This window comes from Alexandromys fortis, unplaced genomic scaffold (genome assembly GCF_014885135.2).
Source record: "Alexandromys fortis isolate MF-2015 unplaced genomic scaffold, M_Fortis_MF-2015_v1.1 scaffold_241, whole genome shotgun sequence".
NCBI lineage: Eukaryota > Metazoa > Chordata > Mammalia > Rodentia > Cricetidae > Alexandromys > Alexandromys fortis.
In genome coordinates, this window is record NW_026068152.1 from 65,619 (window position 1) to 83,739 (window position 18,121).

Genomic DNA, 18,121 nt, shown 5'->3' on the forward strand with positions numbered 1-18,121 from the left:
TTATTTTCTCTATGGTATCTTCAGTATCTGATATTCTTTCTTCTATCTCTTGTATTCTGTTGGTAGTACTTGTCTCTGTAGTTCCTGTTCGTTTACCCAGATTTTCCATCTCCAATCTTCCCTCGGTTTGTGTTTTCTTCATTACTTCCATTTCATTCTTCAAGTCTTGAACTGCTTCCCGTACCTGTTTGATTGCTTTTTCATGTTTCTCTTAAACCTGATTTTTCTTAACTCTGAATAAATCCACAGCCTCTCATTTTCTGTGGAAACAAAAGCAAAATCTCTTCTCCAAAGTAGCATACATTTTTACTTCAATTTTGAAGCCAAGGTATTTTTAAAATATCTATCTTAGATTAATTCTGCAGCATTTATAAGCAAATATCTTTTAGCAGCTGTTGCTCCTTCCTCAGCATTTAAATAATCCAAAGAGAGCATAATAGCACACAGTATCAAGAGTCTTTGTGTACGTTCCATCTTTACGTGCCTTTATTTTAACCTCTATTTCTTTTATTTTTACTTTAACTTTTGGCTTTTTGAGACAGGTTCTCTGTATATCTTTGTCCTGGAATTCCCTCTGTAAACCAGGCTATCCTTGAACTTAAAGTGATCCGTCTGTCTCTTTCTCCCAGGCTTGCTTGCTTGCTTCCTTCCTTCCTTCCTTCCTTCCTTCCTTCCTTCCTTCCTTCCTTCCTTCCTTCCTTCCTTCCTTCCTTCTTTCTTTCTTTCTTTCTTTCTTTCTTTCTTTCTTTCTTTCTTTCACCTTTAGCCTGTATATATTTTTAACACACTGTAAATCAGTTAGAGGGTTTTTTTTCTCTTTGAATCTCTCTTTACTGTATATCTCTCTTTTTCTGACCATGTGGGTCTTTAATTCACTAAGCAATCATGACTGAGGTACTGGCTGGAGCCATGTTTATTGCCACAACTCTATGGCATTTCAAGGTCCTTGCCAGAAGCAAGCTGCAACAGTGTATCAATCGGGACTGCCTGCTTGAAAGAGTCAAGAGTTTTCCCTGCTAGGAAGGCTCAGAAAGCCTGCATTTTAAAACAGCATAGCTTTTTTTCCTGCTACAGCTGAAAACCAAAATGCTTTACTCTAGTCTTTTTAAGATTTTTCAGGCTTTTTATGGATGCAGTTATCCACATGGGCACAAATCTGTAACATGAGGGGGGGCCAGGCTTGTTTTGTTTGTGTTTTCTGTCCTCCCACCAGGTCCCCCACACTGTTTAGTCCCAGAGAAAAATCACACAATGATCTCTATAAGTTACAAGCTGATTAGCCCATTAGCTCTAGTCTCTCACTGGCTAACTCTCACATCTTGATTAACCCATTTTTCTGATCTATGTTAGCCATGTGGCTCAGTACCCTTTTTCAGTGGGGCATATCACATCCTGCTGCTTCGGTGGTCTGGGCAGGAGTGGGAGGAATCAACTTCCTCCTTCCCAGAATTCTCCTGTTCCCATTACATCATTTCTACTTCCTGTCTGGTTTTCTTGCCTATATTTCCTGCCTGGCCAATCAGCGTTTATTTATGACATGATTGACAGAATACAGACAATTCTCCCACACCAATAATGCATTGAAAATATTTGGTCTTATCAATGAGAAAATGGAAGTGAAAACAATATGAAGCCAAGGAATACTAGAAAGTTCCTGCCATTGAGTGTCTCTAAGGACTGGGCCTTAGTGGGTAAAGCATTTGCTGTGATGAGGGCCTGAGTTTGGATCTGACAGAGTAGCCCACCTATCTGTAACCCCTGCACTTTTAGGGGAAATGGTAGATGGAGAAAAGAGAACCCCCAGAAGCTTGCTGCTCAGCCAGCCTTGCTTACAAAGTGGTGAACAAGGAAGAGTCACTGCCTCAAAGACCAGTACCTAAGGTTGTCCTCTGACCTCCACACACCTGCTGTGACATGCATGCACACACCTGCACTCACACAAGCACACACACATGATTGGTTAATAAAAAGAAGTGTATCTGGTTGGTAGGATAAGTATACACAACCCAGTTACATCATAGTACACAGAGTTTTGAATTATTACAGAATTTCCAAAGGGGTAACTCCCCAGAAGCTATTTTTCCTTGTGTAGTGATAAACTAGTTGGGTTTACCTTTATACAGAGTAGTAGTTTGTTCTCTCTTGATTGGACAGAGAGATGCAGTCCTCTGGTTTGGGTGCAGTTTGGTTGAGCATACATATACGATATATTTCTATTTACCCTTTCCGACCTTTTCATACCCTGTTGTGTGCACCAAGAAGTGGAACTGTACACCAGGGAGTCTCACTCCCCCTTTGGTTCCTGGTAGGTTTGAGATAAGGAATCAGTGGCAGGACATCAGAGGGAACAAACTGTGGTCATCTTGCTTATTCTTGCCTTTCTCTGTGCTCCAGTGCCTCAGACTGGCTACTATCCCTAAACTACATGTCCTCGCTCTCCTCATGGGAATTCTTTCTACTTCACATTCTTCTTCTTCTTAAATGGTAAATACTCTTGCTCTCATTTTGGCTGGAGGATGGAAACAGCCCTAAGTTATTGCGCTGTCTCCTTGATTTTACTATTCTGCCAGCACCTTTGCAGATAGTCCTTTTGTTAAATTTTCTACTAATTATGCTAATTTGAGTATGCCATCTGTCTCCTGGCAGAACTCTGACTGAAGCAGATGAAGTTTTAATTCTCAAAGAATTAGAATACAATGAAATAAGTCTAACAGAATATGACTAAATATGATTCAATCTGTCTCTCTCTCTGATTAATCTGGGCTCTTGCAATGCTTTCAGATAATCATCAGAGAAGACAAGAACTGCAGTCTTGAGAGGATCATAGACATGCAAAAGTGTCAGTTCACTGAGTACTAATAATAACTAGCATTTACTCATTGCTGACTGTCTCCGTGCATTGTGTTAAACCTGCTTTATGCTCAGTATTTCCCTTGTTCTCCTCAGCAACCCTATGAAGCATGCACATTTATTTTCAAGACAGCTTTCATGTATCCCAGGTTGGCCTTTAACTTGCTATTAATATGTTCCCAAGGATAAATTTGAACTCCTGACCCTTCTGCCTCCATCTTTGCAGTGCTGGATTGACAGGTGTACAGTACCACATCCATCCGTCCCGTGATCATCATGTGGCCGTCAAGCCAGAATCTGAAGACTGTAGTGTTTGTTTGAAGTAAGTCAGGGATAGGGTGGTATGATGCCTGCAATTCCAGTACTTGGAAGGTGGAGGCAAGGAAATTAGTTCAAGGCCAGACTCGGTTACATGAATTTGAGGCTAGACTAAGATATACAATGACTCTGTCCACCTATGCCCTGCATGCAAAACAAAACCAAAGCTAATCTAATGGCTTATGGTTAAGCGCACTGGCTGTTCTGGCAGAGAACTTGAGTTCAGTTGCCAGCACCCACATGGCGGTTTAGATCCAACTGTAACTGCAGTTTGAGGGGACCTGATGCCCTCTTGTGTCTCACTGGGCACCAGACATGCACACAGCAGACACATACAGGAAGACTCTCCCACATACACAGAAAAAATAAAAACAATTTCGAGGGGCTATCAAGATGATTCAGCAGGCAAACCCTGAGGTCCTGAGTTCTGTGGAATACACAAATCTACATAGTGAGGAGAACCAGCTCCAGTAATTTGTCCCTGATCTCCATGTGCACACTGTGGTGCATTCTCTCTCTCTCTCTCTCTCTCTCTCTCTCTCTCTCTCTCTCTCTCTCTCTCACACACACACACACACACACACACACACACATTAAACAACAGCAGCAAAAATGTAAAAGGAAACAAACCAACACTGTAGGGTAAGTCAGGAAGCCAAAGGAACCTAAAGGAGGAAGTAGACAGTATTACTTCTGTTGTAGAAAGAAAACCTTCCGCTGCCCCTCCTGTTTCTATTTTTAATAGTTTTAGATTTATTGATTCTATTCTTTTATGTGTATGAGGGGTTTGCTTTCATGTATTCATCTGCCAGGTGCCCTCCGAGATCAAAGGAAAGTGTCAGATCCCCTGGGACTGGACTTGTAGACGGTTGTGAGCCACCATGTGGGTGTTGGGAATTAAACCTGGGTCCTATGCAAGAGCAACAAGTAAGTAAATGCTTTTTTTGCAGCAAGTACTCTTAACTGCCTGCTTTTATTTATTTGGTCTTGTCGTGATTTCGCACGAGGAACCTTGTAAGAGGTTTGGCTGGCAGACCTAGGAACATTATTGTAGTGACTTTGAACAAATCAAATGAACTTTGAATTTCAGATTCCTCACCTATAAAATGGAGATAATGTAGGGGGAGTATCTCTCTTCTAAAGTGCTTGGGGTCATGAAGGGCAATACAAAAGAACAGAAACAACCTATGCGAAAGTGTCTCCTCCTTCAGTATTTTGGGTCTTTCTGGTAGATTTCCAGTTGTCTTAACAGTTTGGGAAAGCTGAAGACAGTTACCAAGTAACTGAGTTGTAAATAACCACAGAAGGTCTAGCGAAGCAAAGATCATACCTTCGATTTTCCAGAGTTGTGTTTTCTCCTGCGGGCCCTTTATATTAAAATCTGTCCTGAACTTAGAGTGTCGATCCAAGTACTTCATCAATAGTCCTTTCTAATTACACAAGAGACTAGTTCCATCTTTTTGGTCCCCCGGTTTGGGCTCTGTAGGAGCAGCTGTTGCCAAGGTCTAGTGAGCCGTGACTGGGAAGCGCCTCACCGCTTACTAGTGTTTCACCTTACCCTGTTTTGTTGATATCCTTAAGCAGGTCAACCTCAGTATTCCTGGCTGGGAGACAGAATGTGGAAAAAACCGTTTATATCAACCATGTCCTTTACCTTCCTATAAAAAAAAATAACCTTTTAAATCTCACCAGGCTTCTCTAATGTGATTTGAGCTTTGTAAGCCTTAGCTGCTGGAGAGAGCTAATGACTGTGCGCACACACAAGCCTCTACTTACTAGAGATAAATAAAAACAACTGGTTCTGTGTCCTAATTCTACAATTCTCTTTCCCCCCTCTCTTTCTCTCTCGTGTGCACACGAGCGTATGTGTGTGTGTATGCGTGCACTTACACTCGTGCACACATGTGTGTTGTGCATAGATGAGACGGTTTGGTGGACAAGCCTGATGATCTATGTTCAGTCTCCAGAACTCATACACATAGTCAGATGCAGTGACGAGCATGAGTTATCCCAACACCCCTCGGTGAGATAGGAGGTGCACACAGGAGAATCACCTGGAAGCTCACAGGCCAGCTAGCCTGGAGTATGCAGTGCAGCAGCAGACCCAGGAGACACCCTGCCCAAACAAGGTGGAAAACAGAAACACTGGCCAGTGGCTGAGACTGTCAGCCTGAGGCTGGGCTCCACAGGCGCTTCCCAGTCACGGCTCTCTAGATCTTGGCAACAGCTGTTCCTACAGAGCCCAAACCAGGGGACCAAAAAGATGGAACTAGTCTCTTGTGTAATTAGAAAGGACTATTGATGAAGTACTTGGATCGACACTCTAAGTTCAGGACAGATTTTAATATAAAGGGCCCGCAGGAGAAAACACAATTCTGGAAAATCGAAGGTATGATCTTTGCTTCGCTAGACCCGCTGTGGCCATTACTCGGTCACTTAGTTTCATAGCATGCACATTACCCATTGAGCCATCTCCCTCACCCTGAATGCACTTTCCATTCATTGGCAACCAAGTAGGAACTTTTCAAGAAACTGCCAGAGGTTTCCAAAGTGGTTTCATCATTTTATATTTCCATCAACTGTAGGTAAGGATGCCAGTTTCTCTATATCTCCGACAACTGTTACCAATCTTGACTATAGCCATCCTACTGGAATTTAATTTGCATTTCTTTGGTAGCTAGCTTGCTTGCTTGAATAATAAGTTGACTGATTGATTGTAGAAGAACATTTGAATACCAGCTACCTATATTTATACAGTTATTTCTATAATCGTTTTTAAATACATATATGCTCAAAAGTTTTGTGCTTGGTGGCACACCTGTAATCTCAGCCATTTGGAGGCAGAAGGCAAAAAAGGTTGTGAGTTTAAGGCCAGCCTGGTCTGCATAGTAACTTCCAAACCACCCATGGATTTACAGCAAGATTCTGTCCCCAAAATGATAATTTATGGGCCAGCAAGATGGTTCAGTGGGTAAAGGCACCTACTGTTAAGCCCAAGAAAATTAATTTGGTCTCCAGAACATACATAGTAGAAGGAGAGAACCGGTTCCCTTTAGCTGTTCTCTGACCTCTGTTTTTAGAAGCTTGGTACATGTGCCCAAGCACACACACATACACTTTATTATTTGTAAATATTTATTAGTAACAATGAACGAGACAAAGATATTAAGGAGTTCAAAAAGTATAGTGAGCATTTGTCCTCTTCAGGAACTTGTCGACCATCTGAATCCAGACACTTAGCAGATCTTACTACAAAGCAAATCCCCTTTGCAATCAGGACACAGGTATGTGACTTAGATAAACTGACTCCAAGGATATATTCCTTGAATGGGAAGCCAGTAACATACAGAAATCAAAAACCTTTGTTTGAGACCATAATAAAAATGTACCTCCTAGTTCTCCAAAGGTAAGGCGTGCAATTAGCCATGGTCATAGTTGTTATGATCAAAGTTAGCTAATATGCTCTGAGAACATACTGCTTTTATGAATAACTGAGCAAGCGGGTCCAGTTCTTAGGAATATAGGATTGTTTCAGTAGGTGACTTAGGTCACAGGACTCTGCATCAACATGGCCAATAGTTTTATTAGACTTGTACTTCAGTCTAATGCTCTTTTGACCCAGCCACCTCCAGTGTGCCATCTGATTTTCTGCCACAGGGTTTTCCACCAACATATCTGTTATATAGCTCATCCATCCTGGTACATACTCCTCAGAGGACCTGAGGGCCAACAGCAGATGCGGTAGTAACAGTGGCTGTTAAGGTGTTGGCTGTGTAGCTTAGAGTCTGCTTCTCCAGCCCAACCAGTCATTCTGTGAGCCTCTTAATACACTTTCAGTACAACTTTCTGCCCAAAATAGTTATCAATTTCTGTCGCTAACAGCCATGAACCCTCCGGATTACACAGGAAAAGGACAAAAGCATCATATACAGCACGATAAGAGTTAGGACAGAATCTGGGGACCTAATCCGGTTTTATGCCCACCCACATAAAATAACTACAGGTTGTGTAGAAATGCTAGTCCACTCTTACCACTAACTTTCCAGGTCACCATAAATTAAAAGACTCATTAACATCTCTCCAATTTACCACGTCGGAGGCAACAGTTCTCATAGTTAAATTCCCATGAGAATCCCTTGAGGGCAGGGGAGGACTAATTGCAAACCCCAGAACCTAAAGTATTAAATGAAGCAGGTCCTTGTAGAATTATATTTAGTAGAGGATTGCCCTAGGGATAGTGGTACAATGCAGTTTTAAAACAGTTCCATCCATCCCCTTATCATGCAGATTTTGACCCTTCTTTTGCTCTGGGTCCAAGTTAAGACTGACTTAATTCTATATACAAGGGTCTGTCACTGACACAAAATCTCTTGATGTTCTTGGGCCACCCACAAAGAATATCCCCTCCAAGTATAATTCAGGAACAATGAAATTGTGCATATACTTTCACATTCTTGCTTATTGGACACACTAAGCACTTGTTGGACCTAGAAATGCTTAGGGTTTTTTGTTTGTTTGTTTGTTTTTTGTTTTTCAAGACAGGGTTTCTCTGTGTAATAGCCCTGGCTGTCCTGGAACTCGCTTTGTAGACCAGGCTGGCCTCAAACTCCCAGAGATCCCTGCCTCTGCCTCCCAAGTGCAGGGATTAAAGGTGGGCACCGCTGCCACCACCCTATGAGCTGCTTGATCTTAATGACAAGGAAAGACAAGTTTCAGCAGTGCCAAGAGGAACAAGGGACTTCTAGACTGCACGACATTGTGTGTGACTTACAAATTAAACAACAGAAAAGATCACAAATCTTGGCTTGCTACCAAATCATGCCTTCAGCACCACTGTCTCTCCCACTTGGCTTTATTTTTGTCCTAAGTTGTTTTTGATTGCTGTGATAAAGCACAATTACCAAAAGCAACTGAAGGGGAGAAAGGGGTTTATTTCACCATGCAGCTTAGAGTTCTTAGCTGAAGCAAGTCAAGGCAGCACGTTGAGGCAAGAACTGAAGCAAAGACCATGGATGAACGCTGCTTCTTGGCTTGCTTTTCAGGCTCAAATTCAGCTACATTTCTTAAACAGCCCAGGACTACCTGACCAGGGGACTACTGGGCTTGTCCCCTCCCACATCAATCATTAATTTTAAAAATGCTTCATACATTCGCCTGTAAGGAATCTGATGGAGGTATTCTTTTTAATTGTGTTCCTTCTTCCCAAATTGCTCTAGCTTGTGTCAAGCTGACAAAAAGCTAACTAGGGCACTTCTGAAAATAAAACAAAAAACATCATTTTGTTTCTTGTAAAACAAATATCATAAACACCATTTACTGAAAGCTAATAACAGAGAATGAGGTTTATGAAGACATAAAATTTATAGCCAAAAACCAACCATAGATTAATACACCCAGTGAGAAGAACAATGCACTCACTGTTTAGTACAGAATTATATGTTAAATTAAGTGAAATAGTATACTTTGAAATAAAACTCATTAAGCAAAAAATCTAATGTTTAGTTATAATGGGCTGAGTTTGCAAATTAACATGGAATGTTAAATTTTGTTCAATGTATTTTATTGGTTTGATTATATAAATTGGAACAAACTGAAGAGTTCTTTAACTTAAATAATATTAATCCAACCTTGGCTGAGCACACACTCTGCGCCAGGTCCTAGTGTAGACCCTGGGTGACCTAACGTAATGCTTGCAATGCCCTCGTTGCCTGGGAGCTGTGATGGGCTCCAATTTTAGTTGAGGAACTGAAAGCACAGAGAGATGACCGTTTCATCTCTCCGCAAATAGTTCATATAGTAGCACTGAGATTTGAACCCAGGAAGTCAAGCTCTGGTGCCTGGGTCCTAGTCACTTAAAACAGAGCACTGTATTGAAAATGAAAATAGGGCTTCCAAAGAAATTTTAGTAATTGATTTGAAAATGCCAAGGATGTTAGAAAAACAAAAACAACTTGAAAAGTACAGAGCTGCCTTGGAACACAAAGCTATCTGCTTTCCCTGCTCTAACTTTTAGACCGGATGCCTTCCCAGTTCATTAAGGCAATTCTATCAACTGCTCCTCACCAACTAACTTGTAGCATCCATGCTCTATCTTAGAATGGTTACTATACCACACCTTCAGGTATGTGGGTGGTTCTACCTCCAAGAATTTGCCCACCCCTTCCAACCTGGGCTGAAAAGCTTCCTGCTTTGTTTTCTCCTATCCCAACACCATCCATCCCCGTAGGTCAAGCACACCCATTCTGCTGCTCTGTAAAGATTCGAATTCTCTAGTTCTCTTCTCTCTCAGAACAATTAAGCTTCTACTTCCTGATGTCAGTTCTTTTGATATTTAACTGATCTCAGGAGTACAGGCTTTATTTCCCAGGAGAAATGAGAGCTGCACTCTCCATGATGACGGCAACTCTCCACATGTGGCGATGTAAATTCCAACTAAGTAAGATCCAGTAAAATTAAAATCTCAATTCCTCGATCACATTGGTCACACTTGACGTACTCGGCAGGCCCGGGTGCAATTAGACAGCGCAGGTACAGAACACTGCCACCTCCTAGCAAATTCCAGCAGATTAGAGCAGGGAGCGTCTGCGCCAGCTGTCACAGTTGTGCCTGTATGCTCACTCTCCCTGTAAACACTGTTTCCTCTGAGCACAGAAAGGGATGGAGTTGCTTCACATTTTTTTCCTAGTACACCAAAAAAAAAAAAGGGAACTCAGAAGATAAATCTCAAGTATAAATATCACTCAGCATGTCTAATCAAATCTTAAACCCCTTGGCTTTCCTCCATGCTCAGCTCCCTGACCCCTCTGCTACATTTGGCATTATGTAGGATAGACATGCAGCTCCTGAAAAGTCATCTTTCTTTGCTGTTGCCAAAGCCTAGTGAGCGGTGATTAGGAAGCGCTTGGTGGAACCCAGCCTCAGGCTGACAGTCTCAGCCACTGGCCAGTGTTTCTGTTTTCCACCTTGTTTGGGCAGGGTGTCTCCTGGGTCTGCTGCTGCACTGCATACTCCAGGCTAGCTGGCCTGTGAGCTTCCAGGTGATTCTCCTGTGTGCACCTCCTATCTCACCGAGGGGTGTTGGGATAACTCATGCATATCTTTCTTTGCTCCACTGGCAATGTAACCGCAAAAACAACGACGACTGGTTTACTTATTACTTAGCCCTTGTGCCAGGTAAAGTCTTTTAGATGCCTCAGCCTACACACTAGGCAAGAGCTATTGCTATAAATCGCAAAGGGTTTGAAATCTGAAACCTTCTGAACATCAGAAGCATTCAGAATTTTGAAACATTTTGAATTCCAGATTTCAAGAATAGAGATGTTTAACTTCCAAAGGCTATGTAACTATTGCAAAATCAGGAAAACTATGAAAGAAAGATGGCCCAAGTATTTCAGATGAGAGATACCCCCCTCCTGCATCTCCATTTCATAGGGATCTGAAGTTCAAAGAAGTTCATTTGATTTGTTCAAAGTCACTGCAATAATGGTCCTAGGACTGCCAGCCAAACCTCTTGCAAGGTTCTTCATGTGAAGTCACTACAAGACCAAATAAATAAAAGCAGCCAGGTGGGCTGTGAGAAGCAACATCAAAGAACAGAAACAACCTATGCAAAATTGTCTCCTCATTCCACTAGTCTGCCTTTCAGTTAGAATCAATAGCCAAAATAGCATGCATTTTCTTGGCAATTCACTGAATCTGTGGCATAGTACAATTGGCAAAAGAAATGGATGAGTCCCCAGCAGGCAACTATATTGAGAAAGAAAGTAGGTTGGTGGTTGTTTTGGCTAAGAGAAGGTGAATTTGCGATGGGCATTTAATGGCTATGGACCTCTTCGGGGGCGTGGTGAAAAGCTGTGGCGCTAGATTATTGTAATGAACAAATGGCCTTGTACAAGGACCTCTAGTCCACACACTTTTTATGCTGTAGTATATGGCATGGGAATTATACCTTTGATTTATTATTTTCAAAATGAGTAATTTCCATTACGTTTTTTTCCTCCTCACTTGCCTCCACCAGGCAATGTAAATAGAGCTTTCCAGCTGCCTGGCAACATCACCCCTATTTCCATGCTACATTTCGTGAGAGCACTTCTTTCTCTTTGAAGCTAATTTAGATGTTCACTTTTATTAGATTCCAACCCCCCCCCCCCATTTTAAGTAGATTTCTTAAAAAGTAAAGTGCCAGGGGTAAGGTTGTAGAGTGGACACACTTGTGTTTTGATTTCAGGCTCGGAGTCTATCTGTGGGTGATACTAATGAGGGAATAGGCTGTAAACTGAAAAGCCAGATACTTTAATCCCTAAAGAGTGCATAGAAAAAAAGAAAAAACAAACCCAAGTCCTAGAGGATACATGGTCGATTTTTGCCTTAGATCTCTTAGGCTTCTGCAGCCCAAACCAAGCATTCTACAGAAGGAAGCCATCCTTCCTTTCTAGCTATTGGGTTTCTCTACCCAACGCCCCCCAGAGACTGGTATTCTGCAAGTGCCCTTGCTAGTCACCCACTGCTGATTACTGCCCTTCCTGCATTCTCCCCTTGTGGGTACCCTCTATTGCCCTGATAGCACAGCTCCTGGAAGGCCTGTGAACCCTCTTCCCCAGCTGCAGTGGCTTGGAATGGTCACTCTTCCCAAGCGTCACATATTTTGAAGGTGTTTCAATACTGTAAAAATGCCGAGATCTTTTTGACAAGGTGACTTTGAGACGTCTTTCTTCATGCTGATCTGAGAGTTGGGTGTGGCTCAGGAGTCATATCTTCAGCCTGCCCTTTTTGCACAGTTTTGGTGCTTTACAAAAGGGGAACTAGACCCCGGAACACTACCTAGAATTCAGAGGCCCGCCTGGAGGCTTCACTTAACTAGCTCTTTAAAAAAAAAAAATTATCTATTTATTTTACATCCTGGCCACAGCCTCCTTCCCCCACATCCTCCCCTCCCAGTTCCTCTTCCTCATTAGCCCCCTCCCACCCCCCTAAACCCCTCCTATTCCATCTCCATTCAGGAAAGGGAGGTCTCCCATGAATATCAACAAAACATGGCATAGCAAGTTGCAGTAAGACTAAGCACCCCATGTATTAAGGCTGGGCAAGGCAACCCAGTATGAGAAGGAGGGTCCCAAAGCCCATAAAAGAGTCAGAAACAGCTCCTGTTCCTACTTTTAGAAATTTTACAAGAAGACCAAGCTACACCACTGTAACATATATGCAGAGATCTAGGTCAGTCCCATGAAGGCTCCCTGGTTGTGGGTTCAGTCTCCGTGAGCCCCTATGAGCCCAGGTTAGTTGATTGTGTGGGCCTTCCCATGGAGTCCTTAACCTGGTTTGGCTCCTACAAACCTCTTCCCCCTTCTCCTTCTCCACAGGATTCCCGAACCCTGCCTAACTTTGGCTGTGGATTTCTACATCTGCATCCATCAGTTGCGACTGACACCTCTCTGATGATTGATAACTGGGCCAGGCACCAATCTGGTCACAGTAGACTGCCACAGTAGACATCTTGAGAGATCTGTGCTTTTAGCGGGGAAGGGGTTTTTGGATCTTGAGAGTCTTATGACTGTCAACATTTTCAGTGTCCCTTGTCCTAAAGCCTAGAGTTAACCATAGAAATTGACTGATTGTAATAGCTAATCTTGGCTGTCAAGTTAATAGAATCTACAATCACCACTAGTCTCTGGGTGTGCCTGGGAGGGTTTAAGATACAGTTAATGAGGTGGAAAGACTTCACTATTGTGGGTGATGATAGCATTCTGTGGATTGGGGTCCTGGACTGAATAAAAAGGAAAACATGCACATTGCTCACTTTTTGCTTCCCAGTTGCTGCTGTTGTGTAGCCAGCTGCCTCCTGCTCTTGCTGCCGTGATGGACTGTATCCCTGAAACCGTGAGCCCAAAGAAGTCCCTCCTCCCTTAAGCTGCTTCTGTTGGGTATTTTATTACTGTAGCGGGAAAATTAATCAATATACAGATGGACCTAAGAATGTTAGAAACAGGGACATTCTCTCTTAGTTTCTTCCAGTAGGGCAAAGGAACAGGGAAATAAGAGACCAAAGGATTTAGTGACCTGGAGCGCCAGAGAGTCTTTAGACTGAAAGTAGAGAAGCTGATTGAGAAGAGGAATCAGATGGCAGGAAACGTACAGGTTTATACCAGCCCTGGGAGACTCCAAAGGAAGTATAATAGGAGTCCTACCCTTCAGGTCTTATAATGATTTAGTTGGAACATAAAAACGAATACACTTGAAATAATTCATAATTTGAGTCTAAAATGTAGTGCTGGCAAAATACAACCTGCCTGAGAAGGGACAGATCCATGGACTGACCTCCTCCTTGAGCCGAGGGGGTGATTAAGTTTACATATTCAGCTGAAGGACTTTGTGCCCTAGGTGTGATGGCCACAGCATTTGGAGTAGAGTCTGATTAGCCCTGCCTGACGACTTCATAGAGGAAGTAACTCCGAGGAGCCTTCATCACCACTGTCATGGCGAGTCGCACTAAACAATTCGTTAGGCATATCCTTACAGTCACACTCTGTTGGGAAGGCCAAGCAAACAGACTTGAAGGACTCGTACAAGAGAGGATGTGTACAGGTAGCACAAGGAAAGGAAAATGAGGGGAGAGGAGGTTAGAGATGGCTTGGCAGGGTTAGGGCTGACTCCTGAAAAAAAAGACGAGAGCCTGGACTCATGGGGAAAGGGATGAAGCTGTGCATGGCATCAACAAGACACAGAAGTGGGGGTGAGCAGGATGACTGTGGACAAGTGAGCAAACCTGCTGGACTGGTGTAAAAGGTGTGCAGTATGGTAGCGTGGGTGACTAAAATTATAGAGAGGCAGGAGTGATTACAGATAGCCTTGGATGGCAGGCAGAACAACTAGTCATTTGTAGACTGTAGAGCTATGTATTGGGGAGCCACCGGCGAAGGCACAGGCACGAGGCAGAAAGACTGCAATTTTATCCTACTATCTTTATCGTTTTGTTTTTCTCTGTTTGGATACCTAATTCACCTTATCCTAGTGAAGTGGATAAGTTGGTCATTCCACCTGACATCCTCCTTCTTAGCTGTTTGCTAAAGCAGGCAGCACACACTTTTAATCCCAGCACTTGGAAGGCAGAGGCAGGTGGATGAGTTTGAGCCTGAGGGCAGCCTGGTCTACAGAGTGAGTCAGCCAGGGCTACATCGTGAGAGATCTTCTTGTCTCAAAACAAACAAACAAACAAGCAACCAAGCAAAATAACAAAGCCCCCAAATAAAAATAAATAAAAAAGGAAAGCAACCCCTGTGCCCTGTGCCCCACTGGTGGAACACCCATCTTCCGGCACCCATCTTCTAAGCCATCGGCAGTTTTTAAGTTAGTCTCAATAGTGCCACCACAAAAGAGGAAGTATGAGCAGCTGCTAGACCAGGGGCAGCTGCACTTCAGAAGACTACCTTCCAAGTGGGATCTGCCCCTCAGTCAACTCTTGGGAAAGGAAGCGATAAACGAGGGAGTTTAAAATGCACACACACTCACACACACATGCACACGCACACACTAACTGACAAAGACTACATCTATCTTGAGGTCATTCATATTTCGGTGGCTGCTTTTTGGCCACTCCTCTCATAGATTCCCCTTGCTGACTTCCTCTGGTAGAAGGAGGTCGGCACTGGCAGGGTCTGCTCCGTTTCGTTACTCAGAGGCCGCTGTTTTCCTTTTTTCTTGGGGGGTTAGGATTATGCAAATGAAGCATGAAAACAAAAGCTCTCTGAGGTGGAGGAGGACTGCCTTTACAAATCCTGGCAATTTTAAGAGCTCTTTAATAAGACACCCCTCTCCGTTTTCATGAACATCTCTCTTGGCTCCTTGCCAGTCTATTTTGAATCCGGCCCCTCTTCGGAGCCTTTTAACCAAACACCTAAAAGTTTATTCTGAAACTTCTGCCCTGGCCTCATTTTGAAAGTGCAGAAATCAAGGCATGCATGTGCTATCAGTGTCTGTGGGCTGGCTTTTGAGTTTTGCTCCCTGTCTGATTCAGTCTTCCCTTTGCTGCATACAGCTTTACCTGGACAGGAGCTCTGACCCAGTTCCCTCTTAGGTTCCCACTTTTCTGATATTATCTGGAGGGCAATAGGACCTGGGGAGGTTCAACCCTGCGGCCAAGGGAGACACACCTGCCTAACCGCGTGGGTTGAGCGAGTGTGGGAACGAGCCACTTTAGCTGGCTGTGGAGGGAGGGGTAGAAGTGGGTGCCTGCTGCTGCTCCCGTAGAAAAGGAAAGCTGTGGCTCCCTCCTGGATCCAGAGGTCATGGTGAGAGATGTTGCGGAAGACTGGCTCAGGCTCCTTTTTGTTGCGCCTAGCTACCTGGAGCATCCCTTGGCTAGTCGTCTTGGAACGCTGGCTCATTTTGTTTTGCCTCAGCTGTCCCTCCCACTCGCCCGGCCCACGCCACCACCACCCCGCCCAAGAGATCCAGGTGCCACAGGTCCCAAAGCCCAGGACCCGCCGCACTTCTCAAACTGTGCCTTCCTTAGCAAAGTGACTCTGTGAAGAAACCGCTCCAGCCTCTTCTGTTCAGTACTGCGCACTCCGCTTCTTTCTGGAGAGACCTCGCTAGGGGACGGTGGTGGCATTACTCCAGCCCCCAGACAGGCGGTCTGGAGGGCGGGGCTTGGAGAACCTTCCTGAGAACCCTTGCCTCTCAGCAGGTCCTGAGAGCTCTCTGGTGCGCAAACTCCAGCAGACAGAAGCGCTAATAGGCACAACCTAGCAGCAGGTTGGATGGATACCTAGTTGCTGAACTAAATCCTCCAGGCTGTGCCCCTTCTGCCTTGGTTTGGTTCTCCGCTGATTTGAGAGGCCACACTGATGAGAATTCCCCCAAGAGAAGCTACTGGCTGTGTGATGCGCCACCCCAGAGTGGCTACTCCCCTGCCTCGGGTACTGTGAAAGGAGCCTCGGTGGAAACAGCTGTTCCTTGACTTTCCACACTCCTGGAATTGGATACCAGCCTCAGTGCTGGGGCGCTTGTCCTAGCTTCTCAGCATCTATGTTGATGATCGCATTAGAGTGAAGTTCAAAGAGATACTTCTGGACTCGCGATTTCAGACTCTTCAAGTTAAGCTTAGAAGAGAGGTGGCTCCTGTTCTGACTTGTTGGGCTTCGTTCAGGAACTTGACTTGCCACAGTCCACCTGACTGATTCTTGGACAGCAGTGGCCACGGGGGCTCTATTGGGGATGGATGGGGAAGAGCTCTGAACTCCAGACCCAACGAGATCCTCCACAATGGACAGAGTTTATGAGATTCCCGAGGAGCCAAATGTGGTTCCGGTTTCATCTCTGGGAGAAGATGTCATTCGTGGACCTAACCCACGCTTTACCTTTCCGTTTAGTATCCTCTTCTCCACCTTTTTGTACTGTGGGGAGGCTGCGTCTGCCTTGTATATGGTTAGGGTTTATCGAAAGAATAACGAAACCTTCTGGATGACATACACCTTTTCCTTCTTTATCTTTTCATCCATTATGGTTCAGTTGACCCTCATTTTTGTCCACAGAGACCTGGCCAAAGATAGACCACTATCATTATTTATGCATCTAATCCTCTTGGGACCTGTTATCAGGTGAGCATTTTTAAATCTCTCTGTACGGAGGAGGAGGAAGCTAATCTTTGTATGACTGATGCTGTCTTTCTAATCAAATTTTTCCGTTTGTGTTTCTAATCTAATTTTTCCATTTCTTCTCTCTCGACTTTCCTGTCTACTGTCCCAAGACTTTATCTGAAAACATCTTGGAAACCACCATGGTGACCTTGTGGCGTGTATATGTGTTCAAAAACCATGAGCAATATCATTAAGATGACTTGATTAGACAATTCTTACTGAGTTTGTGTTGTGGAAACCGGTATGGGACCAAAAGAATGTGGTCTTGGGCATAGCTCCAGAGGGATTTTTCACTTTGCTAGGAATGAAAGCCAGGGTGGTGGGCATACTAAGTGCTGTTCCACTGAGCCATAGTCCCAGCCTCCAGAGTCTGTAATTTGAATTCTGCCCTTTAGATGCTTCCTGAATGGATACTCATTCATTCCTGCTCCCACTCTGCCCCGCATTCAGTTTTCACAAGTTGAACTTCTTGAGCGGGCCTCTTTTTTGTCATTTTCAAAACTTCTGGAGTTCTGTGACATCTGGAAAGTACTTTACTGTAGTAGGTGGTGGCAAGCTGGTACTATAACCCAAGGAAGTTGTCTTTTCTATGTCGGTAGATCAGTCTCTCTCTTGCTTATCTCACATTGTGTTGCTGCAATAAAAGCACACCGACTGGAAGGGCCAAAGGAAGAATGCCCACCTCTGTCTGGAATTAGTAGCAAAGGGCATTGGTATATCCGGTGTTCACATTCAGACTGAGCAGCGTGAGCATGTGCTTAATTGCAGGGAGACGGGCATCGGTGCCCGCAGACTCACCTGGATGCTATGGAGTTTCACGGGAGACAAACATTGCATAACTTATGAAGTCAGTAGGGAGGAATGGACCAAGTTTGTCATGACTGTAAGAGAGGCAAACATCTGCAGTCAGCTGAGGAATATGGGTCACAATGTTGATGTTGTAACTGCAAGAGGAAGATAGCGCATCATTAGAGATCTCAAAATGGCCTGTGAAACTTATCAAGAATGGAACCGCCTTTGATAAAATTTATTACCTATCTATACATCTCTTTAATTCTGTTTGTCAACTGTATTTCCTTAAATCTGGGAAATGTCAGTCAATATTGTAACGTTCCATCCCAGAAAATGTGGGATATCTTCACAAAGCAGTGGCCTGAATTAGTTCAAGAATCTAGTCCTCCTTCTGTCATTCAGCAGGCCTGTGATCTCAGTGACATCTCTTAAAGATGTCTTGGGACTCAGTTCCCTCAGCTGTAAAATAAATGCGTTGGACTAGACCTTGCGTTCCAAATCCTAGTGCTCACAGGGGCTAGGCATAT

General features: G+C 43.9%; 2 protein-coding genes across 8 annotated transcripts in view; both read left to right on the top strand.

Moving 5' to 3' along the window:
* Positions 1-18,121, top strand: part of Nox1 (NADPH oxidase 1) — a 151,634-nt gene that overhangs the window by 47,975 nt on the left and 85,538 nt on the right. The window lies entirely within an intron of this gene.
* The window catches only part of Xkrx (XK related X-linked), an 81,114-nt gene that overhangs the window by 47,966 nt on the left and 15,027 nt on the right, over positions 1-18,121 (top strand). For 2 of the 5 annotated variants that reach the window (XM_050127276.1, XM_050127278.1), the window contains exon 2: positions 3,077-3,172. The exons of 2 other annotated variants lie outside the window; for them this stretch is intronic. Coding sequence is in view for 1 of the 3 variants with exons in the window: in XM_050127273.1 (XP_049983230.1) it covers positions 16,429-16,763 (335 nt within the window). In the remaining 2 variants the exon portion in view is untranslated. Of the gene's footprint in view, positions 1-3,076; positions 3,173-12,527; positions 16,764-18,121 lie in introns of all 5 variants that reach the window. One more of the 5 variants, XM_050127273.1, reaches the window with a different exon arrangement.